The sequence below is a fragment of the Ovis aries genome, chromosome 21 (genome assembly GCF_016772045.2).
Source record: "Ovis aries strain OAR_USU_Benz2616 breed Rambouillet chromosome 21, ARS-UI_Ramb_v3.0, whole genome shotgun sequence".
Lineage (NCBI taxonomy): Eukaryota > Metazoa > Chordata > Mammalia > Artiodactyla > Bovidae > Ovis > Ovis aries.
In genome coordinates, this window is record NC_056074.1 from 44,680,654 (window position 1) to 44,707,972 (window position 27,319).

Here is a 27,319-nt window from a genome sequence, read left to right on the forward strand (position 1 = left end):
GCAGCGGGACAACCCGGAAGGACCCGAGCCGCGGCCGCCTCTCTCCCTAGGACACAAAGCCCCACTAACCTGTCGGCTTTTTTGCCCAGGCGTCTGCAGCCAGGATGGGGCGGAAGGTGACTGTAGCCACCTGTGCGCTCAACCAGTGGGCCCTGGACTTTGAGGGCAATCTGCAAAGGATTTTAAAAAGTGAGTCTAGGGTGGGCGTCGGGTGGACAGGCGAAGGTCAGCTCTGGTCGCCCAGATTTGCTGTGATGCATACGCAGCCTTGCTCTGGAGAAACTCACGGCCATGGGTATAGGGATCCTGAGTGAGGTCGGGCATGGGGGTGGGTTACAGTGCCTGGGGCATGTGGTATGTACACATGGTAAGAGAAGTCTGGTCCTGGAGGTGGAGATGAGCAGGCTGGTGAGCTGGTCCTCAGGTTTCTTTGGGGTCCCGTGTGGCATTTATAGAGCTGAACCCGGTCTAGAGAGGGAAGTGGAACAGGGGTGAGGCCACCAGCTTAGAGACCAGGTGTGGTCGTTGTGTGTGTGTGACGGGGTCCGTGAACAGTTTTCACCTGCACCAGCTCACCTTTGAGAGTGGAAGTTTGCACCGTTGACCTCTACACCTGCAGTGGGGCTGCCCTGGGCGGTCTGCAGGCTGGCCATCCTCAGGCGCTTCCTGCAGCAGGGCCACCAACCACAGTAAAAACAGGGTGATTCGGGTGAGGGTGTCTTATATCAGCTGTGTGCCTCAGACCTTCTTCCTTTTATTTTTTCATTGTCAACCTGCTCTCACCTCGTCAGAGCTCAGAGCAAATCTAGTTGATGAGAGGTCATCTCGGGTGGCCAGAATTGTGTGTCCACTCAGCTGGCCTCTCCTCCCCAGACTGCATCTGGAAGCTGCTGCTCAAACCCAGAGGCAGATGGTACCTGTCACCAGCGCCTTCAGGTCCTGCCTTCTCCCTGCACAGAGTCCTCTCTGTCTGATTGTTAATGAGCTACCAGTGTGTGGCTCCCGCAGCCCCACCCCTGCCCTCCTTGGTGCTAAGGGTCAGCCCTGCAGGCCCCGCCTCTGTCTCATTTCCTGCGGGTGTCAGCAGGGGCTGGGAGATGCCCTTTGGCTTTTTATGACACCAGCAGCAGCAGAAGATTGAATCTGCCTCCCTTGGACCAGTTGTAGGTGCTGAAATTGCCTCTCTTTCTCTCTGTCTCTGTGCATGTAGGTATTGAAATTGCCAAACACAGAGGAGCAAGATACAGGCTTGGACCAGAACTGGAAATCTGGTGAGAGCAGAGCACACAGACACCCTAGGGTGGGCAGGTGGAGGCCTCTGCATCAGCTCCCTGCAGCTGAAAGGGCAAGGAAGGAGAGGCTGGAACTGAGAGTTGGACACGCAGGCCCAGCTAGGAGCAGAAGCCCCGTGAGTGGGCCTGCTTGATGCCCTTCAGCAAGAGCAGGCCAGCCGGCCTGGGTGATCCTGGATCCCTACGTTGAGTAACACAGGAGCTCGTAGAGAGGCTGACTTTTCCCAGTCCAGGGCCGATGTCAAAAGCTGGCTGGATTTCTGGCCTTGTGTTGGTGTTTAGTCTCACCCGTGGCCTAGGAGCTGAGGGAGTGACAACCTCTGAGCAGGAGTTTATCCTTGGAGAGGAAAGGATATCCCAGGTCTGGATCCCACACAGGGCATCTCCTTGACTTCATTTTCATCTAAGAACCAGGCTCTCCTCCTCATCAGAACCAGAGGCCCAGAGGAATGCTCCTCCAGGCATTAAGAATGGCAAAGGCCAGTTTGGAGGTTAGTGTTCCTGTCAACAAAGTTTGCTTGGCATTTTAACATCACTTCTGCTATGTAGTGAGTGCAAAGGACTTTTTGAAGATTTAATAGTAGTTTACAGGGACTTCCCTGGTGGTCCAGTGGTTAAGAATCTGCCCTTCAAGGCAGGGGCTGTGGGTTCGATCCTTGGTTGGGGAACTAAGATCCCACATACCTCAGGGCAGCTAAGCCTGTGCCACAGCTACTGAGCCCACTTGCTCTAGAGCCTGCAAGGTGCAGCAAAAGATTGCACCTTCCGCAACTAAGACCCTGCACAGTCAAATATATAAATAGATCAATATTTTTTATAAAAAAAGTAGTTAACAAATACTCTACACATCATTACTGGGACCCCCGCACTGAAAAATTACTCTCAACCCAGTCTGCCCATGTTGGGACCTCATTGAGCATTGTATTAGTTTTTTTCAGGGGCTGTTATACTACGGGTTCACAAACTGGATGGTTTAAAACAGCAGAAATTCATTCTCTCACAGTTCAGGAGGCCTGAAGTCCAAAATCAAGGTGTGGGTAGGGTCCTGCCTCCTCCGAGGCTCCAGGGGAGGGTCCTTGCCGCCTCTTCCAACTCCTGACTCTCCGCTCCTCATCTCATGACTGCGCCCCTCCAGCCGCAGCCCCTCCCTCTTCTCCGCTGCTTTCCTTCATGTAAGGACGCTTCTCGCTGGGTTTAGGGCCCACCCGGATAGGCCAGGATCATCTCGTCTCCAGATCTTTCACTTACTCACATCTCTAAAGACACTTTTTCCAGGTGAGGTCACATCCACAGGTTCTAAGGGCTTCCCAGGTGGCTCAGTGGTAAAGAATCTGCCTGTCAGTGCAGGAGGCGCAAGTTCAGTGCCTGGATCGGGAAGGTCACCTGGAGGAGGAAATTGCAACCTGTTCCAGTATTCTTGCCTGAAGAATCCCATAGATAGAGGAGCCTGGTGGGCGACAGTCCATGGGGCTGCAAAGAGTTTGACACGACTGAGCGTGCACATGTGCGCCCTGAGTTCTGGAGGTTAAGACATAGACACGTCTCTTTCGGGGACACCATTCAGCCTGCTGTAAGCTCAAGTAAACCGCAAGGAAGTCACGTGGCTGCGTAAGTGGCCCTTGAGTGGTTGTTCACAGCCCCTTTGCCTGAAGAATGTTCTTCTCTGGGTCCAGCTTTGTCTCTTTTGCATCCTTTTCTTGTAGTGTAATTTGGGCCACGTTGAAGGTTAAAAAGAATCCAAGGGCAGGCAGTTTTTGACATGACAGAGAATTTCTCATAGTAACTGAGAACTAGGAGCGACAGACGGGGCCCAGTCCATTAATTTCCAACACAATGCATCTCTTTTCTTCTTTTTTGTAGCGGTGAGTCTTAACTCCGGTTGCACAATAGACACTCCTGGGAGGCTTTGTAAAGATACGGGTGCGCGGTCACCCTGGCCTGGCCCCAGGCCCCTGCCCCCTCCCTACCCCACGCCCACCTGCTGTGTCCCGGGCGCTAATTGTTCTCGCCCTCCCTCTGCAGTGGCTACGGCTGTTGGGATCATTATTATGAGTCGGACACCCTCCTGCATTCGCTCCAGGTCCTGGCAGCCCTTTTGGAGTCTCCAGTCACTCAGGATATCATCTGCGATGTGGGGATGTAAGTGCAGTGTGGGCGTGGGAGAAGGGCCCGTTCCGGGGCCTGCTGTGTCTGAAGCCGTCCCTACTTCGGGGATGTGGCATCTGCTCCCTGCCTGGCCCTGCAGACCACTAACTCCCCAGGTGGAGGCAGCTTTGGGGGGATTTTTTATGTTACTTTGCACGTAGGACTTGCTTTGCACGAGTCGGAGCTCAGGGTCCCCCAGCCTCGTGTATAGCATTTTCCTTACTTAGTAGTAAGTTTAGGGATGGTTCCCTATCACTCTGGGCTTCCCAGGTGGCGCTCGTGGGAAAGAAGAGACATGGGTTCGACCCCTGGGTCGGGAAGATCCCCTGGAGGAGGGCATGGCAACCCATTCCAGTGTTCTTGCCTGGAAAACCCGCATGGACAGAGGAGCCTGTGAGCTACTGTCCACGGGGTCGCACAGAGTTGGACACGGCTGAGCGACTGACTGAGCACGCATGTGCGCGTGTCATTCCAGATGGACACACAGGCCATCTGGCTCCAGAGGGTGTCGATGCATGAGTGTAGGCTTGTAGGGGTAGGCGTATACGGTGGCGGTCCATATGGTGCCAGTTCCGGTTCCGTATGTAGGCCCAAGGCCTACAGGCAGTCCTCGGAGACCTTGCACGCTCAGTTCCGCACCACTGCAGTAAAGCCAAATATAGAAATAAAGCAAGTCACACCAATTTGAGGGAGGAGGTTTCCAGTACATATAAAAGTTACGTTTACATTTTACCGTTCTATCTAAAAATATACATACATGCTTACTTTAAAAAAAACTTTATTGCTAAAAAATCCTATCCTCTCAGCCTCCAACGAGCTATCATCTTTTTGCCGATGGAGGGTTTGAAATATCATGAGAATTATCAAAATGTGACCGAGAGACTGGAAGTGAGCAACAGCTGTTGGGAAAATGGCACCAATAGACCTGCTCAACGCAGGGTTGCCACAGACCTTCAATTTGTAAAAAATTGCGAAGCACAATGAAGCAAACGGCAATAAAATGAGGTCTCCCTGTAGGTCCCTGTGGTGTGGATTCCCCGAGTGCAGGTCACGTGGGCTGGCCTCTGGCCTAGGATTATTCTATTCTAGAGCGTGTCTGTGACCAACGTTGTGTAACCAAGCCCACTGGCGGGCTTTGTCGCTTCTGTCTGCGTCTCTGTTCTGTGTTACGTGGTGTGAATGTAGCCGAGTCTGCTTTCCTTTTCCTCAGCCTTGCCTGTATTCTACACTTCAGCCTGCTGTGACATCTGTGTAGCAGGCTCTCTCTCAAGCAGTGAACAGAGGGCCTTTTAGCCCCGTGTGTTCACATTCGCTATAATTCTTGATAGGTGGGCCATGTTTGCTTCCTGCTGTGCTGTGGTGCCAGCTCACCACACGTGCAGAGCACGGAACCGCTCGACTTTGCTGTCTTATGGTTCTGGAGGTCGCGAGTCTAACTGGGTCAGTGGTTCTGGAGGTCGCGAGTCTAACTGGGTCAGTGGGGCTGGTTGCCTCTGGGGGCTCTTGGAGGAGCCCAGCGTCCGGGCTCGCCCGCAGTCCTCAGCTCGCGGCCGCCCCCTCCATCCTCGCAGCCAGAGGTCACATCACCGCAGCCCCTGCCCCTGTTGCCACAAGTCCTCCGAGCGCCCTTCTCCCTCGTATAAGGGCCCCTGTGGTTCCCCTGAGGGCCCGGGGGAGTCTGGGGTAACCTCTGGTCTCAGGATCTGGAGCTTAATGGCGTCAGCAGGGTCCCTTTTGCCATGTGAGGTGGCGTGCTCGGGCCCCGGGAATCAGGGTGGGGGCGTCAGTGGGGGTCCTCCCTCGGCCCACCGCTTGGGCGGATTCCCGCCTTTACTGAGCGTTCTGGTCGCCGTGGCCTCTTTCCTTCTTGTCCTTTGTTTGTTCTCTTCGCCTGGTCTCCTCTTCTGGCCTTGACTTTGTAATCTGACTTTAATTTTTCTACTTTTTTGCCCTTAAAATGTTAACAATCGTATTTTAAAATGTTTTTCTGGGATTTTCCTAGTGGTCCAGTGGCTAAGACTCCGCACTCCCAATACAGACGGTGGAGGGGGCCAGGTTTCCTTCCTGGTGAGGGAACTAGGTCCCCCATACTGAAACTAAGAATTCGCAAGACAGCCCACTCCAGTATTCCTGCCTGGAGAATTTCATGGACAGAGAAGCCTGGCGGGCTGCAGTCCATGGGGCTGCAGAGTCAGACACGACTGAAGTGACTCACGCCGCTGAAGAAAGGTCCCGTGCTCTACAATGAAGACCAAAGGCCCCAAGTGCCGCCACTAAGACCTGGTGCCACTTAATGAGGAAACATGTTTTAAAAGGAATTTTTGTTTTGAAATCTAGCATTTACCTGGATCTGTAAGTGCCACTGAGCAAAACAACGGTTATACCATGACGTCCCTGATACTCACCGTCTAGAATTGTCTTATTCAAAAGAGTCTTATTCAAAAGAGTCTTATTCAAAAGCTGAGTCTCCTCCCAGCTTTCTGTGGCTAGAGGCCTGTTACCCTTAGCACTGCTCACAGAGGGCCAGCTCACAATAAAGAAAACTTCAAAAAACAAAATAGAGAAAATCTTAGAGTCAGCAATAACTTTTCTTTAAAAAGCTACCGTATTTCTTTGTTGTCATGATTTATGAAATCGAACTTTTCTATTTGTTTTTCAGCATCTGTGACACACTTTTGCTTGTTCTTTTGCCAGCAGTTGAAGTGTTTGTGTCTGATTTATTAAGAGTTCTTTATATATGAAAGATATCGAGCTGTCCCCATATAGGATAAAAATACATTTCCTTGTCTGTTGTTTGCTATTTAATTGTACGTTTTGAGCTTTAAATCTGTCTTGTCATGCTTTTTGTTTGTTTTTGTCTGAGAGGCTTACTCCCGCTGGAAGTCAGATATTCACCGAGGGTTTCTTTTTCGTTTAAAAGATGTTCACCTCCTGCCCTGAACACGTGTTTGTATGAATGTGAACGCAGTGAGATTTTGGTTTCGCCTGGGAGGAGTGGAAACCGTAACGGTGGGAGTGCTGGCTGGCGGCTTCCGTGTGCCAAGCCCCGGCCTCGGCAGCCCGCCTGCATCCTGCCCCTTAAAATGCTCCGAGAGGAGGAACCGGGGCCACTCGGCTCAGCCAGTGCGAAGTGGGATTGGAACCCGGCCGGCCACCTGCCTTGATAGTCCCACTGCTTACGGATGCTGTCATCTCCTCTTGCACCCCCACCATCTTTACTCTTGTCCCTGGGCCTGGGCCTTATTATTTTTTATTTCATGATCAATGCTTAAGGCCCTCCTCCCCGGTTGCCTGATGCCTTCCGCCCTGAGCTCCTGCACTCTCGCCCTGAGCTGGGCTCTGCCATCCCCGCCCGGCGCTGCCCCAGCTGGAGGCCAGCAGAGTGCCCTGGCCTCCGGAGTACTGGCCCCTCCGCTGCAGAGGAGGAAGGTTCCAGGTGATCCGGGAGGGTGTTTGTCCTGAGGGGTCCAGCAGAGAGGCGAGCAGATCTGTCCAGCGCTCTCCCTCCCCTGCCCCTGCCCTGGCCCCCCGGGCCGGTCCCCCTGCCTTCTTGGTGGGGGGGCTCAGTCAGGAGAGATGCCGTGGAGGAAAATTGGGGACGTGCAGGGGCAAGTCCCTGAGGCCAGCAGGGGGTGGACAGGTGACATGGCCTCAGGGATGCGAGCAGAGGGAGGGAGGCGGCCACTCAGTGGTCTGAGAACCTTCTGGAAGGAGAGGACAAGCCCTGAGTGGGAGGGACTTTGCACTGGATTTAGAAGACCCTCCCATTTAGAGTCTGTGCCGTGGCGGAAACACCTGGGTTTGTTGTTCACTTTCATTTGAGAAGCCACAGAGGAGCCTTCTGACTCTCATAGAGGACCCGGAGAAACTTCACGTTAAAAGCCGGCGTGGGGCCCTGCTCTTTGTAGACGCGCGTGCCCTCTCTCTGCAGGCCCGTGATGCACCGAAACGTCCGCTATAACTGCAGGGTGATATTCCTCAACAGGTGGGTGACCGCCGGGGGCAGCACGACCCCCTTTTCCCCCAGGCTCGGAGCTTGGTCCCTGGGGACCGTGGCTTCTTCTGGAACTGCCTTCATGGGGTGGGGTACCTGGCAGGCAGATGCCCCAGGCGGCCCTGCGTTTCCCGGGCTCTGTCACCACTGACGCCTTCACACATCAGGAACAATGGGTGGAGTTTGGAGACACACAGCTCTGTGGCCAGGAGGTCAGTCCTGGGAGGGCAGCCTTGTAATAATGTCCCCTCGCAGACCCTCGGCATCAGTTGCTGGCCAGTGCCCACCCTCCGGGTCTTAGCTGCTCTGTCCCCATCGACGGTCAGGGTGGACGGGCTGGTGGCTGCTCCGTGTCACGTGGGGCGTGTTCACCTCAGGAGCAGCCTTGTTCCCCTGTCTGTAGGAAGATCCTGCTCATCAGACCCAAGATGGCCTTGGCAAATGAGGGCAACTACCGTGAGCTGCGCTGGTTCACGCCGTGGTCCAGGAGCCGGTGAGTCACTGCCCGCGCCGTGGTCCAGGAGCCCGGATGGCAGCCGCTCCTAGGATTCGTGGGGGAGATAGAGATTCGGGCCAGCGTCCCTGCCCCACATGGGACCTGTCATTTAGTGACGGCTGCCTGACGCTGCTGATTAACTTGTAGCTAGTTTATCAGACACCACATAAAACGCTCAGTCATCAACCACCCATCATCTGTCTTTCTACACGTGACCCTACAGATCAGGGCTTCTCTACTCCAGCCCTGTTGCCTTGGGGCCGGCTCGTGGGGGCTGCCTGTGCATGGAAGGCCTGCAGTAGCATCCCTGGCCTCCGCTGGCGGATACGTCTGCATCCCTGTGTCAGTCTACAACGTCCGCAGACGTTGCCAAGCGTCCCCTGGGACAGGATCGTCCCTGTTTGCCTGCCCTGTGTTCTTCTTACAGTTATCGCTGGTTTTTTTTTTCACTGTTGCCGCTTTGCCAGTGGAATCTTTAACGTGATTTTTAAACATTTTATTGACATGTAGTTGATTTCCAACGTTGTGTTAATTTCTTCTGAGCAGCAAAATGGTTCAGGTATACGTCTAGATCCATTCTGTTTCAAAAATGGGATGTGTTTATTCTTGGGTCTTTGTTGCTGTGTCGTCTCTTCTCTGTTTGTGGCGAGCCGGGGCTGCTGTCTAGTTGTGCTACCGGGGCGGGGGGGCTTCTCACTCTGCTGGCTTCTCCTGCGGCAGAGCGCGGGTTCTGGGGCACACGGGGCTCAGTAGTTGCAGCACATGGCTCCAGGGCACAGGCTAAGTGGTTGTGGAGCGCGGGCTTAGCTGCTCCGCGGCACGTGTGATCTTCCCAGATCAGGGATCAAACCCGTGTCTCCTGCACTGGCAGACAGATTCTTTATCACCGAGGCACCAGGGAGGCCCTGTATACATTCTTCTCATGTGTGAATTGAGGGGGGAGGTGAGGAAGAAGGGAGAAACTTTGGGCGGCTGACCCTTGAAAAGGGATTGTGATACAGCAACATCACCTACCCATGGTGAACTGAGCTGAGTGCTCATTGTGGGATGCCAAGGCAGCTCGGGGGTCAGACGGCGTCTGAGTGTCTGCTCCCTTCATTAGTCAGGGCGAGACGGCATCATCGCCGCAATGTTTCTGCTTTTAAATCTTAGTTAAGGGTTGTCCCTGGTGGCCCAGTGGTTAAGACTTCATCTTCCAGTGCAGGGGACAGGGGTTCGATCCTTAGTTGGCCACCTAAGATCCCACATACCTCAGGGCTGAAAAACCAAACCATAAAACAGAAGCCATGTTGTTACAAATTCAGTAAAGACTTTAAAAATGGTCCACATTTAAAAAAAAACTTTATCAAAAAATTTACTGAAATAAAAGTCACTGAAATCTCCCAGGAGGTTCTTATGAATTCCGGGAAAGCGAAAGAAATCTAGTTAATTCAGTGTCTTCGTGGTACATCTGGTAACAGCCCACTTGAGGTCAGATTTGGAAACCATCTAGTATTTGAATTCTGCCTGTTAGGGTAGACCTGGGGGGTGGCTCGGGCTTCCCTGTGGGCTCAGACGGTAAAGAATCTGCCTGCCAATGCAGGAGACCCGGGTTTGATCCCTGGGTTGGGAAGATCCCCTGGAGAAGGGAATGGCTACCCACTCCAGTATTCATGCCTGGAGAATTCCATGGACGCAGGAGCCTGGTGGGCTACTGTCCGTGGAGGGGCAAAGAGTCGGACAGGAGTGACTGACACTTTCACTTTCTGGGATGGTTTGTACAGAAGCTGTGTGCTGGACTCTGTGTCCGTCGTACACGATTTGGAATGTGATCGATTGTCTCAGTGATGATACAGGTTTGTCTCTGTGTGCTGGCTTCATGCAGCGTGATCTTTCTGGTTGAAGAATTTTGATCAGAAATTCCAGCCGCATTTCTCTGTGGGGAAACGTGTCTCCTTCTCAGACAGTTCCCTTGACGTGCCTCTCAGAGGGCGTAATGAAAGCGTGGGGCAAGCAGGGCCAGTGAGGGAGCCCCCAGGTGCCTGGGTGTTCCGTGTCCCGGAAGCCTCATGCAGTCGCCTTGCTCTTCCCTTTTCCCCTTAAATTGGTCGCAGCAGCGTGTGTCAAAACTTGACAGTTCCTTTGCCAGCTCATGGGCTCCGCACTCTCAGTCTGAGCTTTACTCTGCCTCTGGATGCCATCCTGCATTTTCCCTGAGATGGTCCTACTCAGGTCTCTGGTGCTTTCCTTTCCAGGCAAACAGAGGAGTATTTTCTCCCCCGGATGTTACAGGACCTGACGAAGCAGGTGAGTCTTGGGGAAGAAAACTCATTGTCTGTCAGACTGTCCCTCTGGAGTGGGTCATGGGGGCAGGACCCTTGGGGACAGAGTCACAGCATCACTCTGGCCCATGTAAGGAAAACGCAGATGGGGGGAGATTTCTGTCACAAGTGGGGAGGGTCCCAGGAGCGTGGGGGGTGGGCGCCTCCTTGCCCCTGCGTGATGTCCCCTGCTCTCCTCCGGCTCACACCGCGGGGTGGGCTCAGTGGAGCTTGGGAGGGGGCTTCCTGCATCTCCCTGGCCAGCTATTCCCTGCTGGGCTGGGGCTCTGGCCTTGGGGCTGCCCAAGAAGCCGAGTGTGGGGGATTTCTGGTTGTAAACCTCATGGAAGACTTTACTTGGCTGCCTGTTTATTCTGTGAAAACTCAGCATCAGAAATCTGTCTTGTCTTGTCTTTGGTACCTGGCTGTCCAGGTGTGAAGAACTTTGACCTTGCAGCCTTATCCAGGGGGTCCTTGTCCATCCCCTTCATCCTGGAACCTGCTGGAACCCCGTGCTATCTACTTCCAGTGGGGGGTTGGGAGCCAGGGGCTCACAGGGAAGGTTTCGAGGGGCCCCTGATATCTCTGGCTCCTACCTGAGTTTCCATTCCGGTTGCCAGGTGTATTGACTTGTTCAGGCTTCCATAACCAATTCCGCAGCCTAGGGACTCAGACAGCAGAGGTTCATCCTCTCCAGGCCCGGAGGCTGGAATCCCAGACCCTGGTGTGGGCGGGACTGGTTCTCCGGAGGCCGCTCTCCCGGGCGTGTGGGGATGGAGCTGCCCCCTCGAGGGGCCATGAATGAGGCTCTTGGAGAAACAGGAGCCTGAGTCCTGCCCCAGGCCTGCCGCGCGGGAGCTGGGCGACCTGTCGGCTGCGGGGAGCTTTGTCGGGCTGAGTTGGGTCGTTCCTTGCGTGGGCGCGGGACCCCCAGAGCGCAGACGATGTCGGAAGAGCATCCGGAAACCGACGCGGCAGATGCTGGCGGCCCTCTGGGCCCCAGAAGCTTCATGAGCCGAGTCACCGTCGGTTACGGCCGCAGTCAAGGTCATGGCAGCTCAGAGCTGGGCTCTCGGCGGGTGAAGGGTGTGGCCAGGGCTCTTTGGTCCGCAGGGGGGACGCCCGCTGGCCCTGGGCTGGGAATGGTCCCGGCGCGGGTGGCGGGGCTGCGGGGCGGTGTTCGTTAGGGCTTGAAACAAAATGGCGCCTTCCTGCGAGTCCTGCCTGTGGCCTCTGGAGTCCCGGCTCAGCCCAGACGGGATGGCCAGGGGCCCTCACGGGCTCTGGTCCCCGCCCCCAGGAAACTGTGCCCTTTGGGGACGCTGTCCTCTCCACGCGGGACACCTGCATCGGGAGTGAGGTCTGTGAGGAGCTCTGGACGCCCCACAGGTCAGCCCTGCCCCCTGACCCCCATCCTTGCAGGGCCTAGGGGGCTGGGGGTTTGCAGCCATCTTGGCGTCTCAGCCTGGGGCAGGGAAGACACCCCAGGAGCTGCGGGGCTTGGTGGGCAGGCTGGGGACATGAGTCTCTTCTCTTGGCCCCCTGGCATCTCAGCCCGGGGCAGGGAAGACACCCCAGGAGCTGCGGGGCTGGGTGGGCGGGCTGGGACACGAGTCTCTTCTCTCCGACCCCTCCACCCGCAGCCCGCACGTGGACATGGGCCTGGACGGCGTGGAGATCTTCACCAATGCCTCGGGCAGCCACCACGTGCTGCGCAAAGCCCACGCCCGGGTGGACCTGGTGACTATGGCGACCAGCAAGGTGGGCGGCGGCGGGGATGCTGGCGCGTATCTGTCTCACGCAGGTGGGACCCCGGCGCCCAGCGCAGGGCGAGGCCTGAGCGCAAGGCTGCTCGGCACTCCTGGGTCCGGCTGTGGCTGACCAGGCCCTGTGGCTCCCTCTCCCGGGCCCCACGTCCATGACCTCATTTAATGGTGGGAAGCACCCTATGAGGCGGGTGCTGTTGCCACCTCCGCTCTCTGGAGCAGGGCACCCAGCATGTGACTGTCAAGTGGCCCCTGGCCTCACACCCCAGCCGTGCAGCTCTGGGGCTCTCAACCATCACAGTGGTCTCGGGACAAGTGACCGGGAATCAGGACCCCATTGGCACCACAGCCGGGCACGGGGAATGCCCACAAGTCTGCCGCTCTTGCGGACAGCGTGGCCCCAGGGGCTGTGTCTGCTCTTTCCGGGGGCAGAATCTCGGCTTCGTAATCCAGTGAGTTGTCTTCTCCAAAGTTCCATCTCTCCTCCCTTCTGGGGGAGGTGGCAGCGCCTGCCTCGGAGGGTTGTTGAGGGTGAGAGTAGACGCTCTGTGTGACGCCTGGTGCCTTGCGAGGCCGAGGGCGTCATAGCTGCGGGGACTTCCCTGGAGGTGTGTGTTTTATTGGCTGGAGTTGCGGCACTGATTTTAGTACAGCAGAGTTGCAGGGCTGTTCAGTTGGAGGCCTGAAGCTTCACGTTTGGGCCGGCAGAGGGTGAAGGTAGGTCGGGGATCAGAGCTGACCACTGCTGTCCCCTGTGTTTTCCAGAACGGCGGGATCTACTTGCTGGCCAATCAGAAGGGCTGTGATGGGGACCGGCTGTACTACGACGGCTGTGCTCTCATAGCCATGAATGGCAGCATCTTTGCCCAGGGGTCCCAGTTCTCTCTGGATGATGTGGTATGAGCTGGCCTGAGCAATGGCGGGAGGGCCTTTCATTCAGAGGCTGTGTTCTCTGCTCTCCCCGTAACCCGGGACCTGATGTGCCCGCCCTGGGAGGGATCCTGTGGGTTTTGATTGCTTCCTCTTCACCTCCTTGGTGGGGTGAGGGTTTCCTACCCTGAGGTTATGGGGACACCCCCACACAGCAAAGGGATGGGTTCACGGCGGGCTGTAAGCCCTGTATGCCCTGGAGGTCCCCGTGAGGCTGCAGGGGAGCTGAAGGAGAGGCCCAGAGCTGTGGGAGAGGGGACTTGGTAGTGACCAAAGCGTGGGTGGCCCCTGGCTCCAGGGAGGATGGGATGGGCTGTGGGAAGAATCCCACGGCTGGCGGGGAGCTGGAGCCGGTCCCAGGAATAAGTAGACACCGCACGGGGTCCAGAGATAAGGGGGTCATTTGGGAGGAGCAGAGCAGGGAAGAGCCTTGCAGGTGGGCCCTCAGAGGGTTTTCCCCAGAGGTCAAGGCAACACAAGCTAGAATCAAGATTGCCGGGAGAAATATCAATAACCTCAGATATGCAGATGACACCACCCTTATGGCAGAAAGTAAAGAGGAACTAAAGAGCCTCTTGAAAGTGAAAGAGGAGGGTGAAAAAGTTGGCTTAAAGCTCAACATTCAGAAAACGAAGATCATGGCATCCAGTCCCATCACTTCATGACAAGTAGAAGGGGGAAAAATGGAAACAGTGAGAGAATTTGTTTTTGGGGGCTTCAAAAGCACTGCAGATGGTGACTGCAGCCATGAAATTAAAAGATGCTTGCTCCTTGGAAGAAAAGCTGTGACCAACCTAGACAGCATCTTAAAAAGCAGCACTTTGCCAGCAAAGGTCCATCTAGTCAAAGCTGTGGTTTTTCCAGTGGTCAAGTGTGAATGTGAGAGTTGGAGTATAAAGAAAGCTGAGCGCCGAAGAATTGATGCTTTCTAGCTGAGTGTTGGAGAAGACTCTTGAGAGTCCCTTGGACTGCAAGGAGATCCAACCAGTCCATCCTAAAGGAAATCAGTCCTGAATATTCACTGAAAGGACCGATACTGAAGCTGAAGCTCCAATCCTTTGGCCACCTGATGTGAAGAGCCGACTGAAGACCCTGATGCTGGGAAGGATTGAAGGCAGGTAGAGAAGGGGATGACAGGGGACAAGATGGTTGGATGGCATCACCGACGCAATGAACATGAGTCTGAGCGAGCTGTGGGAGATGGTGAAGGACAGGAAGGCCTGGTGTGCTACAGTCCACGGGGTCGCAGAGTCAGACACGCCTGAGCGACTGAGCTGCAGCAACAAGGCAACAGATGCTGCCTGTGGGCCCTGCCTCCCCTACCTCCCCGGTTCCGGAAGCAGGGCTGGAGACCTACCCCGCCCTCCTTGGTGGGGAGGCCCCATTCCGGGGGCTCCTCTGGTCTCACTGAACTGATGACCAGCTCGGGGGATGGGGGACACGTCCCCCCATGGGATCATGACTTCAGTGGGGCCACAAATATGAAAACCACAGCCGTCTGCTTCTAAAGACACATATTAACATGGGTGTAGAGCCTTCCCATGTGATTGGATGTTAGTTTCCTTCACAGAATAAGACAAGATGAAAAGCTCCTTGTAAAGAACTGTGTCCCCTTCATGGATCACAGCCTTGTCATGGTGGAGGGGCTTCCATAACTCAATGAAGCTATGAACCATGCCGTGCAGGGCCACTCAAGACAGATGGGTCATAGTGAGAGCTGGACCATAAGGAAGGCTAAGTGCCACAGAATTGATGCTTTCAAATTGTGGCACTGGAGAAGATTTTTGAGAGTCCCTTGGACAGCAAGGAGATTAAACCAGTCAATCCTAAAGGAAATCAACCCTGAGTATTCATTGGAAAGACTAAAGCTGAAGCTGAAGCTATTTTGGCCACATGATGTGAAGAGCCAACTCATTGGAAAAGACCCTGATGCTGGGAAAGATTGAGGGCAGGAGGAGAAGGGGACGACAGAAGATGATGTGGCTAGATAGCATCACCGACACAATGGACCTGAGTTTGAGCAAATTCCGGGAGATGGTGAAGGACATGGAAGCCTGGCGTGCTGCAGTCCATGGGGCCGCAAAGAGTCGGACACAATTTAGCGACTGAACAAGAACAGAGAATTGTGTGGCTCTCGAGAGTTTTTTAAGCGTCCAAGAAAGAAAATGACTGTTATTGCCCCCAAATGGGAATCAATTTCAAACCTGCAAACGGGGCACAAAGTAACTTCCGGTTCTGCCAGAAAGAGTCGCCTTGACTGGGCTCAGGCGGCCAGTACCGCCTTCACACGGCATCTCTCATCTTGTCTTTTCGGGTTTTTTGGAAACAACTGTTGGAAATGCTTGTTCACAGAAGCAGGTAGTAGCAGGAGAAGAAAAGGTTTCTGGGGCTTGCTCTGCCAGAGCAAGACAAGCGGGAGTCTCTGAATAAGGATTTCTCCAGAGCCCTCTGATGCAACGTGTTTCTTCCCCTGTTGTTTCACGTACTCGTGTGGTCTGACTGCGGTTGTCGGCAAGGAGGTGGTTATGAAATCAAACTTCGGTTTGAGAATGGACTGAGGAAAGGAGCCTTGGAACGAATTCATGGTATTTCTTGCTCAGAGCGAAGCCCAGGGGTTGGCAGTCTGGCCCTAGCAGCTGGAAGAAGCCACCTCCCTGCAAATGGTCCCCAGACCATGGGGACCCTGATCCTGCCTTCCCAGTGGGAATGAGCATGGTCCCCAGACGTTGCCTTCCAGGTGGCGGGGTCCCCAGAGGCCTCCTGCTGTTCGGCGGTAACCTTGATTAAGACGGAAGGCTTCTGGAGGAGAAGATGAAGTCCATGCAGACGGCCAGTGCTCGTCTGCTCCGGACACGCCTCGGTGCAGGCGCACTTGGCCAGGACTCTCAGCCAGACGTCCGGGCCGCAGGCGCCTTGTGGCGGGACTGACTGGCAGTGAGTTTCGGGGACCACCTGTACCTGATGAGCAGGTGTGCAGGTGGCTGCAGCTTCCAGGCCCCCCGGGAGCCCCCATTTCAGCAAGCACCCGGGCGACTGTTTGCCACACTATGACCTGGGAACCGTTGCCCCACACCCCCCGGGGGGCCCTTGAGCCAGAGTTCTCTGACTGTTCCTGGTGGAGGTGGCATCACTGCCTTGGGGTGGGGGCAGTGCCCTTCAGTTCTGCCACCTCTTTGGTCTGTGGAGCTTCTCGAGGGCATGTGCTTCTCATGGCCTCGACCCCGCCTTTGTGTGAAGCTAACCTAGTTCCAGGAAAAGTGGGCTGGGGCCTTCCTCTCAGGAAGGACTCACTCCTCTGGGGCCTTCCCAGTTTCTGTGGCTTCGTCAGGAGCAGCACTCGGGAAACGACAGAAGAACCAGCGGACGTGGGAATTCCCTGTTCTCTGTCTCTCCACAGACGTTTCTATCTTGCGTTAGGCTCGGTGTTGGCATAGACAGCTGCCCACGGCCAGCAGCAGGAGCAGGGGCCCGGCCGCCCTGCGTCCCCCTCAGAAGTAGTTCCTGCTGTCCTGCGCCTGCACGTGTGGGACGATATCCTAGTATGATCTGGTTAGGACTTTTTTCATAAAGAAAGGAGTACTATCTCTGAGTTAAAACTTTTCTGTTTTCTGCTATTGGTTGCGCGTGGCAGAGCCTCCATCTCACCTGGACGCAAAGGCAATGAGGCGTCATGTCCTAGAATACACGCAGCACATCTGGGCGGGGACCTTTGTGTGGTGATTGCCGGGGCTCTGGCTCCATCCCTCTGTCTCTCCAGCTGGGCCTTCTTCTGTGTAGGCGTCATTGTCAGTCACCTCATGGTCACAGGATGGCTGCAGCAGCTCCAGCCATCCCATTTTCATGCAACCACATTCAAAGGCAGAAAGAGGGCCCTTACTCACCCTGTGTCTTTTTAAGAAACTTTCTCAAAAGCCCCCAGCAGACATTTATTGTGTTTTATCAGAAGGCGTGTCAATTCAGTAGAAGTTCTGGTGGCAATGACAAGAGGGAAGGGCTTTGGGTGGGCGCCACCATTGGTGCTCCCCTCTCCCCAGGCCCCTAGTCCCTGCCTTAGAAGGTGGGACTCATTGTGTATAATGTGGCATACTTATGAAAACAGATACGTGAGGGGGAAAAAAAATAGGAAATCATGATTTTTATTGGAAACTCCCTTCTCTAGGAAGTCCTCACTGCCACGTTGGATTTGGAAGACATCAGAAGCTACAGGGCAGAGATTTCATCTCGAAACCTGGCGGTAAGCGATTATAAACACACCCATAGGGTGCTCATCAAAGACGGAGACATTTTTTTTAACAATAGCTTCATTGAAATGTCATTCCCATACCCTATAATTCACTGACCCCAGCGCAAGATGCTTTGGTCTTTAGTATAGTTGTGGAGTTGAGCAGCATCACCACCATCAGGGTCAGAATGTTCTTATTTCCTGAAAGAAACCTGGACCCACGAGTTGTCACTCCCCGTTCACCTCCCCCAGGGCCCCTGGCCACCCCGGTCTGCGTTGACTATGGATTTGCCAATTCTGGACGTCTCATATAAGTGGAATCATAATATGTGGCCTTTTGCAACTGCCTCCTTTCCCTGAGGATAGTGTTTTGTGGCTCATCCGTGCTGAGGCGTGTGTTAGTTCTCCATCCTCTGTATGGCTGCCTGGGTAGCCCACACGCTGTGTGTCCATTCACCTGTCGGAGGACATTTGGGCTGTTTCTGCTCTGGCCATGAGGAACAGTGCTGCTGTGGGCATGTGCCAGGCGTCTGTGAGGGCGTGTTTGCGGGTCTTCCGTTATCTACCTGGGACTGGCCTGTGGGGTCCTGTGGTGATTCTCTGTTTAACTGTGGGAGGTCCTGCCGACCGTCCTCAGTCACTGCTCCATCTCGCGTCCCCCCAGCGCTGCGCAAGGGCTCCAGTTCCCCACATCCCACCCGCGTTTGCTACATCCATCCGTGTCCTGGCCACCCTGGTGGTTGTGAAGAGTCCCCACCGGGATTCTGAGCTGTGTAGCATACCCCTACAGTCATCCTGGGGACCTGTATGGGTTCAGGCCCTCAGGGAGTACCCTTCCCAGGCCAGCAGGGTGAGCCCCTACCCCCGCGTGAAGGTGGATTTCTCCCTCTCCTGCCACGAGGACCTGCTGGAGCCCGTGTCTGAGCCCATCGAGTGGAAATACCACAGTCCTGCCGAGGAGATCAGGTGGGGCTGTTGGTGTGCAGGGGAGAGGGGTAGAGGAGAGTCTGGGGGCTCAGATGGTAAAGAATCCATCTGCAATGTGGGAGACTGGGGTCTGCTCCCTGGGTTGGGAAGATCCCCTGGAGAAGGGCATGGCAACCCACTCCTTCTTGCCTGGACAGTCTCATGGACAGAGGGACCTGGCGGGCTACAGTCCACGGGGTTGCAAAGAGTCGGACACGACTGACCAACCGACACGCTGTCCTTCCCAGGACACTCCCTCCATCCCCTGCTGTACTGCCAAGTGGCCGCTTGGGGGCCTTGCGCCCTGGCCTCCAGGGCCTGCAGTCGACGCTGTAACTAGACCGCTGGCCCCACGCCCAGCCCTGCCCACCTTGCCCTGGGCCCTCGGGCATGGAGACAGCGTGCCTGCTTTTCTGTGTCTCCATTTCCCCCACGGGACCAATGAGAGCACCTACCTCCGGGGGCTGCTCTGAGGCTTCAGAAGCACTCATCCCCTCGAAAGGCTGAAAGCAGCCAGGGACAGCGTGCTGGCGCCACTCACCAGCCCTGTGTCCACCTGGGCACCTGCCCCCAGGTGAGCTGCGAACCAGGGCAGCGGCTTGCCAACCTCATGCTTCCCACCGTTCCCCAGCCTGGGACCCGCGTGCTGGCTCTGGGACTTCTTAAGACGCAGCCGACAGGTAAGACGTCGGGGGGATCTGGCCAGCCCCCTTTAATCCTGCACTGGGTTTGTGTTTGACTCTGTGGCGTGCTGGTGACTTTTTTTTTTTTTTTTTGAAGATTTATTTATTTAATTTGCTTTCTGACCGTGGTGGGCCTTTGTTGCTGCGCACAGGCTCTCTTTAGCTGCCATGAGTGGGGGCGACTCTCCGGTTGCGTGCATGCGCTTCTCACTGCGGCGGCTTCTCTTGACATGGAGCCGGGGCTCGAGGCACGCAGGCTGCAGTCATTGCGGCTCCTGGGCTTTCGAGTGTGAGCTCAGTAGTTGCGGCACACGGGTTTAGTTGCTCTGCGGCAGGTGGAATCCGCCCAGACCAGGGATCGAACCAGGGTCCCTTGCATTGCGTGACAGATTCTTAACTACTGGATCCCCCGGGAAGCCCTGACAGGTGTTTCTTAATGCAAACACGTCCTGACTCTCCCTCGGTCAGGAGCCTCGGCTACCCTGGCCGAGGTTGCGCTGAGGTTTGGCTCCGTCTTTGGGGTCCTGTCTGATGACCCCGAGCTACAAGACTTCCTGCCTAGTGGTGTGACTGCGCACGTCTGTAACTCCCGGCGGAGACACAGCCTTGGGCCCTCCGCGGTGGCGCTCCCTTCCCCCTGTGGAATGTGCAGGGCTCCCTTCTCCTCCCCCGGGGGAGGGCGCCGTGTGGGCGCTTGTTTTTGCTGGGGGAGCTGGGCTCGCTGCTATGCGCGAGGCTCCGCTCACGCTGCCGTCCGGTTGGCCTGTTGCAGGCGGGCTTCTTCCTTCCCCTGAGCGGCGGGGTGGACAGCGCGGCCACTGCCTGCCTGGCCTACTCCATGTGTCTCCAGGTCTGCGAGGCTGTGAAGCGTGGAAGTAGGTGACAACTGGGGCCCAAGCAGGTCCCGGGGGGGCTCAGCCTGAGGGTGGAGCAGAGGGGCAAACCCAGCTAACCCAGCAGTGTGGTGGGGGCATGCTCAGACGTTCCAGCATCACCCCAAGTCCCAGGGTCCGGGCACAGCAAGGCCACTGAAGTCCCTTCCAGGGCCTTGGGGCCTCGAGGCCGGGTCCGGCAAGCCCACAGGGTACCTGCTGCTGCTGGGTGTTGGCAGCCTGACCGGGATGAAAGAACAGGACCCTGGGGTCAGGCCAGCCCAGGTTCACACCCTGCCGCCGTGAGGGGTGATGTCGGCCATTCCCGAAGCATCCACAGCTGAGACACAGGCACTGTGGTGCCATCCGGCAAGACTGCCGGGTGGTAGAGAGGGACCGGGCGATAGAGAGGGACCGGGCGATAGAGAGGGACCCGGTGGTGCAGGCGCCTGACACACATCTGTGCCCTCTGTCCCACGGGTTTCAGATCTGGAGGTGCTGGCTGACGTCCGAACCATTGTGAACCAGCCCAGCTACACCCCTCAGGACCCCCGGGAGCTCTGCGGCCGCGTCCTGACCACCTGCTACATGGCCAGCGAGAACTCCTCCCAGGAGACCTGCGACAGGGCCCGAGAGCTGGCCCAGCAGATCGGAAGGTAGCTGGTCCCTGGAGTCGGGCCCGGCCAGCTGGCGGGGACTGCAGAAAGCTCCCCCCGAGACCCCATTTGTGGGTCACTGAGCACTCCAGTACTCTTGCCTGGAAAATCCCATGGACGGAGGAGCCTGGTGGGCTGCAGTCCACTGGGTCGCTCAGACACGACTGAGCGACTTCACTTTGACTTTTCACTTTCATGCATCGGAGAAAGAAATGGCAACCCACTCCAGCATTCTTGTCTGGAGAATCCCAGGGATGGTAGAGCCTGGTGGGCTGCCGTCTCTGGGGCCGCACAGAGTCGGACACGACTGAAGCGACTTAGCAGCAGCAGCAGCAGAGCACCCCAGAGGCGAGGTGCTTCTCTACTCAACTGCTGATGGTGTGGTTTCCCGTCAGCTTTACTGCAGGTCTTCTCCGTGCCTGAGATCGCCCCTTCCCCTGAGTCCTTCCCAGGAGTGGGCTGATGCACTCTGGGTGGGAGCACGGAGCCCCTCGCTGCTCCGGGGGTGCGGCCACCCACCCTCCTCTGTCTCCCTCAGGGGCCGCAGTACCAGACGCAGGCACAGCGGGAGGGTAGGAGTGGCGTCTTTCTGTTCAGGGAGACTTGGTTCCGTTCAGAACGTTCCATCTGTTCTGCCTCCAAAGAAAAAATAAGGAGCTGCCCATTCTGTACGCAGAGCTCCGCTAAAAGCTGCCCCCACCCCGCAATCCTGCTCCTAGATGCCCAAAGGGATTGAAAGCAAAGAAATGAGCAAGTATTCACAGATTCGTGTCCACACAGCATAGTCACAGCTCACACGTCATCAGCAGCTGAGCAGAGAAACACGATGTGGTCTGTTCGCGCACAGGGGTGCTTCTCAGCCTTAAGAAGGGAGGAAGCGCTGACACAGACTACTGCCTGCGTGAACCCGGAAGCATTAGGTTCAGTGAAAGAAGCCAGACACGAAGGGACAGATACTGTGTGATCCCATTTCCTCGAAATGTCCAGAACAGGCCAATCTCAGGGCTTCCCTGCTGGCTCACTGGTGACGAACCCGCCTGCCAGTGCGGGAGACAGAAGGGATGCAGGTTCGATCCCTGGGTTGGGAAGATCCCCTGGAGAAGGAAACGGCAACCCACTCCAGTATTTTTTCCTGGAAAATTCCGTGGACAGAGGAGCCTGGCCAGGCTACGGTCCTTGGGGTCGCAAAGAGTCAGACACGAAGGAGCGCGCGTGCACACACACACACACACAAAGGGTGTCCGTGTCGCCAGGGGCTGGAAGAGCAGGGGGTTGGGGAGGGACCCTCGTGGGCACAGGTCTCCTCCTGGGCTGATGGAAGGCTCTGGAGCTGGAGGTGGTGGCGGCGCGTCATGAATGTCCTTAGTGCCGCTGGACGGGGCCCTCGAATACGGCGAGCTCCGTGCCCCATGTGTGTGCTTCACTCTCTGCACGCCCGCCCATTCTCCTTCCAGCCACCACATCGGCCTCCACATCGACCCGGTGGTCAAGGCCCTCGTGGGCCTCTTCAGCCTGGTGACGGGTGCGAGCCCTCGGTTTGCGGTTCACGGAGGGAGCGACCGGGAGAACCTGGCTCTGCAGAACGTCCAGGTGCGTCCCGCACCTCGCCCGCACGCAGGGGCCGCAGGCGCCTCGCCCACACGCAGGGACCGCAGGGAACCCAGGGGCGGCCGGCGCGGGGGTCCACAAGCAGCCCGCCTCTTAGAGACGCAGGGCGTGCAGCCGTGTGGACGAGGATGGGGCTCTGCATGCGTGTGCGTGAGAGGTGCGGGGGGCGGGTACGAGGGTGAGAGTGTGCACAGGTGTGTGCACAAGAATACGCGTGCGAGAGCAAGGGGGCGGGGCATCTGAGAGTGTGCGTGAGTGTGTGGGGATGCAAACACGTGACTGTGTGTGTGAGTGTGCATCAGCGTGAGAGTCTGTGAGCATGAGGTATGAGTGTGTCCAAGTGTGTGTGTCTTTTGCGTCTTCGGGGATCGGCTACCGGGGAGCTGGACCCTGGGTGGTCCATGCAAGGAGAGGGGGCGTGGGCTGCGTCTGCTGGGGTCTACCCTGTCTCCGTCTCCTTCCTGGGGTTGCTGGTGGCCTTCCCCGGGGGTGCAGGGACTGGCCGGAGTGGCCGAGGTCTCTCCCACTGGCCTTGCAGTTCAGTCTCCCCGCTGCCCAGCTCTCATCTCAGGCCCTGGTCCCTCCCTGCTGAGTGCAGGAGCCCCTCGGGGGAGGCCCAGGGGCTCCGGGACTCTGGCCGCATCGCTTAAGCGGTCCTGCCCTCCGAGGTGCGGGGAGGCGGTGTTGGCGCGCGTCCCCCAGCCCCGGCCGGCACGGTGACGCGCCCTCCTGTGGGCCAGGCGCGGCTCAGGATGGTCGTCGCCTACCTCTTCGCTCAGCTGAGCCTCTGGTCTCGCGGCGCCCCCGGCGGGCTTCTCGTGCTCGGGTCCGCCAACGTGGACGAGAGGTGTGTGTGGCCCCCAGCCTGGAGGAGATCCCGCTCCACCAGGCCACTCCTGAGGGTCTGTGCCCCGCTCCCTCTGCGTCTGCTCTGGATGCACCTTTGGGAGCAGCTGAGGGGTGGAAGAGGCACAGAGGTCAGATGAAAATGGCCATCTCTTCTGGCCTGGAAATCCTGACCCTTGCCCGTAGACCGGACCCTATATGTACCATCAGCCATCTGTTCAACAGGACAGGGAGTAACCTTACACCCACCTTGGAGTTGGTTGAAGGAGCCCCACTTGAGCGCTGCCTTGGGACTCATCCCCCAAACTGTGTCCCTTCTGGCTTGCTAGATACCCCTCCTCAGCCATCCGCAGTACCTGCCCCTTCCCCAGTCTGCCCCAGCACATCAGACTTCTCCGAGACCCTTGAGTCTGCCGAGCGCTGGCTCCAGGGCCCCGGGAGAAAGCGTGTCCCGGCTCCCAGGGGCCAGATGGCCAGGCCCCCGGGTTCTCAGGGTCTGCAGCTCCCAGGTCTGCTGCCTCGAAACCGCCTGTCCTTTCTCCGGCTGCAGCCTCCTCGGCTACCTGACCAAGTACGACTGCTCCAGCGCCGACATCAACCCCATCGGTGGGATCAGCAAGACGGACCTGAGAGCCTTTGTCCAGCTCTGTGTGGAGCGCTTCCAGCTTCCCGCCCTGCAGAGGTGCGTGTGCACCCCCGAGGCCACGGCTGTGCCCCTGGGCCGCCGGGTACGCGTCTTCTCAGCACAGCCCCGGCCACTCTGCCCCCCCTCAGCCACTTTCCGTAGCACCCATCGCCTGATGGAAGCTGTCCGGCCTCCAAGGGCACTCGGGCCCCGAGACCAGGTACCTGCTTCTTTCCCATCGCTGCCACCCTGGCTGTGGCCAGATCTGGTGGCCGCTGCCGCCCTCTGCCCCTCAAGAGGCTGGGAAGTCGGCACTTGCCCTGTCTCCACACTTGCGTGGTGTCTGTCACGCTAACACCCTGTTTGCTGTTGTGACCGATCTCTGTGTGTCCTGACCACAGCATCCTGGCAGCACCAGCCACAGCTGAGCTGGAGCCCTTGGCCCACGGACGGGTGTCCCAGACCGACGAGGTAACCCTGATGGCTTTGTCACCGGGCTTCCTCTGCCACCTCCCCACTCTGGGGCTCCCGAGCAACCGTGCTTCGTCCCTGGGGCCCCGGCTGGGAGTCCAGGGCTTCGTGTCGTCCGTTGCTGACCTCTGATGTTCGATTCGGGTCTCTCGAGGGTGGAGCCGGGAGGAGGTGGGGGTGGGGTGCTTGGGTCCGTCTCCAGCAGAGGTTTCAGGCTGTCCCCCCAGCGCTGACCTGCTGTCACTCGTGAGGCATATCTCTTTCGTCCCAGGAAGACATGGGGATGACGTACACGGAGCTGTCCGTCTATGGGAGGCTCCGGAAGATCGCCAAGGCGGGCCCCTACAGCATGTTCTGCAAACTCCTCGACATGTGGAAGGACACCTGCTCGCCCCGACAGGTGAGGTGCCCGGCGTCCGCGGGGAGCCAGCGGGCGAGGAGCCCGGCGTCCGCGGGGAGCCAGTGGGTGAGGAGGCCGGCATCCATGGGGAACTGGCAGGCGAGGTGCACCCGGCGTCCGCGGGGAGCCAGCAGGCAAGGAGCCCGGCGTCCGCGGGGAGCCAGTGGGTGAGGAGACCGGCATCCATGGGGAACTGGCAGGCGAGGTGCACCCGGTGTCCGTGGGGAGCCAGCAGGCAAGGAGCCCAGCGTCCGCGGGGAGCCAGCAGGCAAGGAGCCCGGCGTCCGCGGGGAGCCGGCGGGCGAGGTGCACCCAGCGTCTGCGGGGAGCCGGTGGGCAAGGTCACCTTGTGGGTGGGTTTGGCTCCGAAGCAGGTGACCACCATATGACTTTAGGGGGAGAGCATTCCGTAAGGAACCAAGGCCCCATTCTTAGCCCTCCCCTGGCCCTGGCTGAGCTTATCTGAGTGGGGCTGGACCCCGTCACAACACGCAAGCTCCTCCCCTCTTTGGGGTGCAGAGGGTGAACTCCAAGGTCACAATATGGCTTCTTTCCCCCTAGTTGTCAGGCTCATTAGGGCTGAAGCCCATAGACAGGGCGGTCCCTGCAGAACCACCTGGAAGCTTCACGAAATAGGAATGCATCTTCCTGGGACCCTGCCCAGGTCTCCTGATGCAGTTTCCCGGATGCTGGAGTCAGGAACCCCCATCCTTACAGCTCCAGTTCGCTGCTTTAGCCCAGGCAGCAGCATCGGTCCACTCCTGCCTTTGAGGAAGTCCAGAGGCAGCGCTCTGCGTGTGCTGGGGGGAGGCTGTTAACTGGCCTGCGCGACGCCGCTGAGAACGCCAGCGTGGGGGCTTCCTGGCTTTGCTAACACCAGGCCCTGTGTGCCCCTTGCCTCCCAGGTGGCTGACAAAGTGAAGCGGTTTTTCTCCAAGTATGCCATGAACAGACACAAGATGACCACACTGACCCCCGCGTACCACGCCGAGAGCTACAGCCCAGACGACAACAGGTTCGACCTGCGGCCGTTTCTGTACAACACCCGCTGGCCCTGGCAGTTCCGCTGCATCGAAAACCAGGTGAACTGGGGGAAATGGTCTCTCTGCCTTAGACACCTGTCGAGGGAGCTCGTTTCCTCCACCTGCTCATCTCCACGGAGGACTGAAAAGCTTTTCAATGTTCAGTCGCTCAGTCGTGTCTGACTCTTCGTGACCCCGAGGACTGCAGCACACCAGGCTTCCCTGTACATGGCTAATGTACATGGTGGCATTTTTTTTTATTGTCCTGCTTTCTGCCAAGTGTCCAGGATGTTTCAGGTCCATCAGAGCTTGGCATGTGCTGTTTTGGGCTGTACTGAGAATGCTAAACTTAGCGGCTCCATCACACAGTCCGTGTGCGACCAACCACTGTGATTTCTAGATTCCTGGGGCGTCCAACTGGCTTCGCATTGTCTGAACCGTCTGTTTTTCCTTACTGATTAATAGTAGATTGAAGGAAGGAGACACAAAATCCGTTTAATAGGCAAGTCTAGGTCCTTGCCTTTTCTGTGATGGAGGCAAGTGCGAGGCAGCCCCTCCCCAGTGAAGGTGATGGGAGGAGAAAGACGGCCGGTGAGTGAACACAGGGTCTGTGAAAGTGGTAAATGGTGATAATGTGGCCAAGTCCATGCTCGTCCTGCTTGATGCCTGACAGTGAATCGAGAGAGGAGTTGCTGAAACAAGGAATAGCCTGAGTTAGAATCCAGGCTCCTTTTATACTAAGAGTCGGGGAGCAAAGTCAAACACTTGCTGGGTCCTGTTGGCTTGTGGGGGGACGGGCTCATTCCTCCTCCCTTGCAGTCACTCACAGGTAGGTCTGTGTTTCCTGTGAATTAAACAAAGGTATTTCAGCTTGGCGCTCCTTACCTGGGAGACAGGGTTCCCAGAGATGACCTTTACGTATAATAGGCAACATCTCTTTAGGGCAGTGGTCCCCAGCCTTTTCAGCACCAGGGACCAGTTTCACGAAAGACAGTTTTCCCAGGGGTGCGGGGCGTGGGAGATGGTTCAGGCAGTAATGTGAGTGATGGGAGGCAGACGAAGCTTCGCTCGCTCACCCACCCACCACTCAGCTCCTGCTGTGCAGCCTGGTTCCCAACAGGCCATGGACTGGTGCCTGTCTATGGCCCGGGGGTTGGGGACCCCTGCTTTAGTGATAAATTGTAATAAATCCCAAAGGTTCTTTCCTCTTACAATAAGAGCTGCGTTGAGCTGGAGGACCGCAGGGTGGGGCAGAAGGGAGCATCCATGAGGAGGTGATGTGCAAACTGAGATGGGAGCCAACCAACCCTGCATGGCCGCGACCCTCCTCCAGGGGCGCCAGGCCATGTCCAGAGACGGTCATCCCTCCTGGGGTGAGGTCTGCACCCCACATCCAGCAGAGTCCGGAGATGCTGCTGAGCACCCCACAGTGCCATGGGCGCCCCCCCCACGAAGAACTAGTGAGGGGCGGGGCTTGGCTCCGGCCAAGGTGCACTCAGGCGTGGGCTTCAGAGACCACAGCTGGAAGACCCGCACGTGCAGGCAGACACAGCTCGGGGAAGATGGGCTTGCTGTGACCTTCTAGCCCCGTGACCCCTGTCCCCACCCCCACCCCCGGCCAGCACCTGTCCTTCCTGGCTCGGGATCCCCCCCAGGTCTCCTTCCCTTGCAGATACAGTCTGCAGACCTGCTTTTTCAGTCCTGTGACTGTGACGCTTTTTGGGGTAGATCGGTGCGTTTTAACAGCGTGGCTCTTGGGCCCTCATGGTGACACTGCGTCTCCTCTTCCAGGTCCTCCAGCTGGAGGGGACACAGCAGCAGGAGCTAGACGGCGTGGACTGAGGCTGGGCCCTGTGCGGAGGAGGGCTCCCCACCTGCCAGCAACCAAGAGCGGGAGTGGAGCCCTGTCTGACGTAATTCAAGGAGAGGGAGCCGTACAGTCTAGTTCCATTTTTAAAAAGGCTGAAAGAAAGGGGATGCGATTTTGCTTGAAGTTTTAATTGAAATACATCTTGTCGATTTACA

At 57.2% G+C, this 27,319-nt stretch overlaps 1 protein-coding gene across 11 annotated transcripts; it reads left to right on the forward strand.

The window, feature by feature from the left end:
* Nucleotides 1–27,319, forward strand: NADSYN1 (NAD synthetase 1). 11 transcript variants are annotated; one of them, XM_015103238.3, is made up of 21 exons: nucleotides 1–189; nucleotides 1,211–1,271; nucleotides 3,315–3,431; nucleotides 7,369–7,422; nucleotides 7,835–7,924; nucleotides 10,162–10,213; nucleotides 11,528–11,616; nucleotides 11,871–11,988; nucleotides 12,759–12,890; nucleotides 17,083–17,157; nucleotides 17,987–18,111; nucleotides 18,743–18,791; nucleotides 19,567–19,669; nucleotides 20,154–20,322; nucleotides 21,777–21,912; nucleotides 22,671–22,777; nucleotides 23,327–23,458; nucleotides 23,803–23,872; nucleotides 24,144–24,272; nucleotides 25,178–25,354; nucleotides 27,086–27,319. In XM_015103238.3, exons 1-21 carry the CDS (start codon nucleotides 105–107, stop codon nucleotides 27,134–27,136), a joined length of 2,121 nt encoding a protein of 706 aa, XP_014958724.2. In that variant the 5' UTR covers nucleotides 1–104; the 3' UTR covers nucleotides 27,137–27,319. The 11 variants fall into 11 exon arrangements, with proteins under 11 accessions (XP_014958724.2, XP_014958728.2, XP_042094101.1 ...); XM_015103242.3 differs by lacking the exon at nucleotides 1,211–1,271; XM_027959381.3 differs by lacking the exons at nucleotides 1–189; nucleotides 1,211–1,271 and adding an exon at nucleotides 1,866–3,154 and having other exon boundaries at nucleotides 7,815–7,924.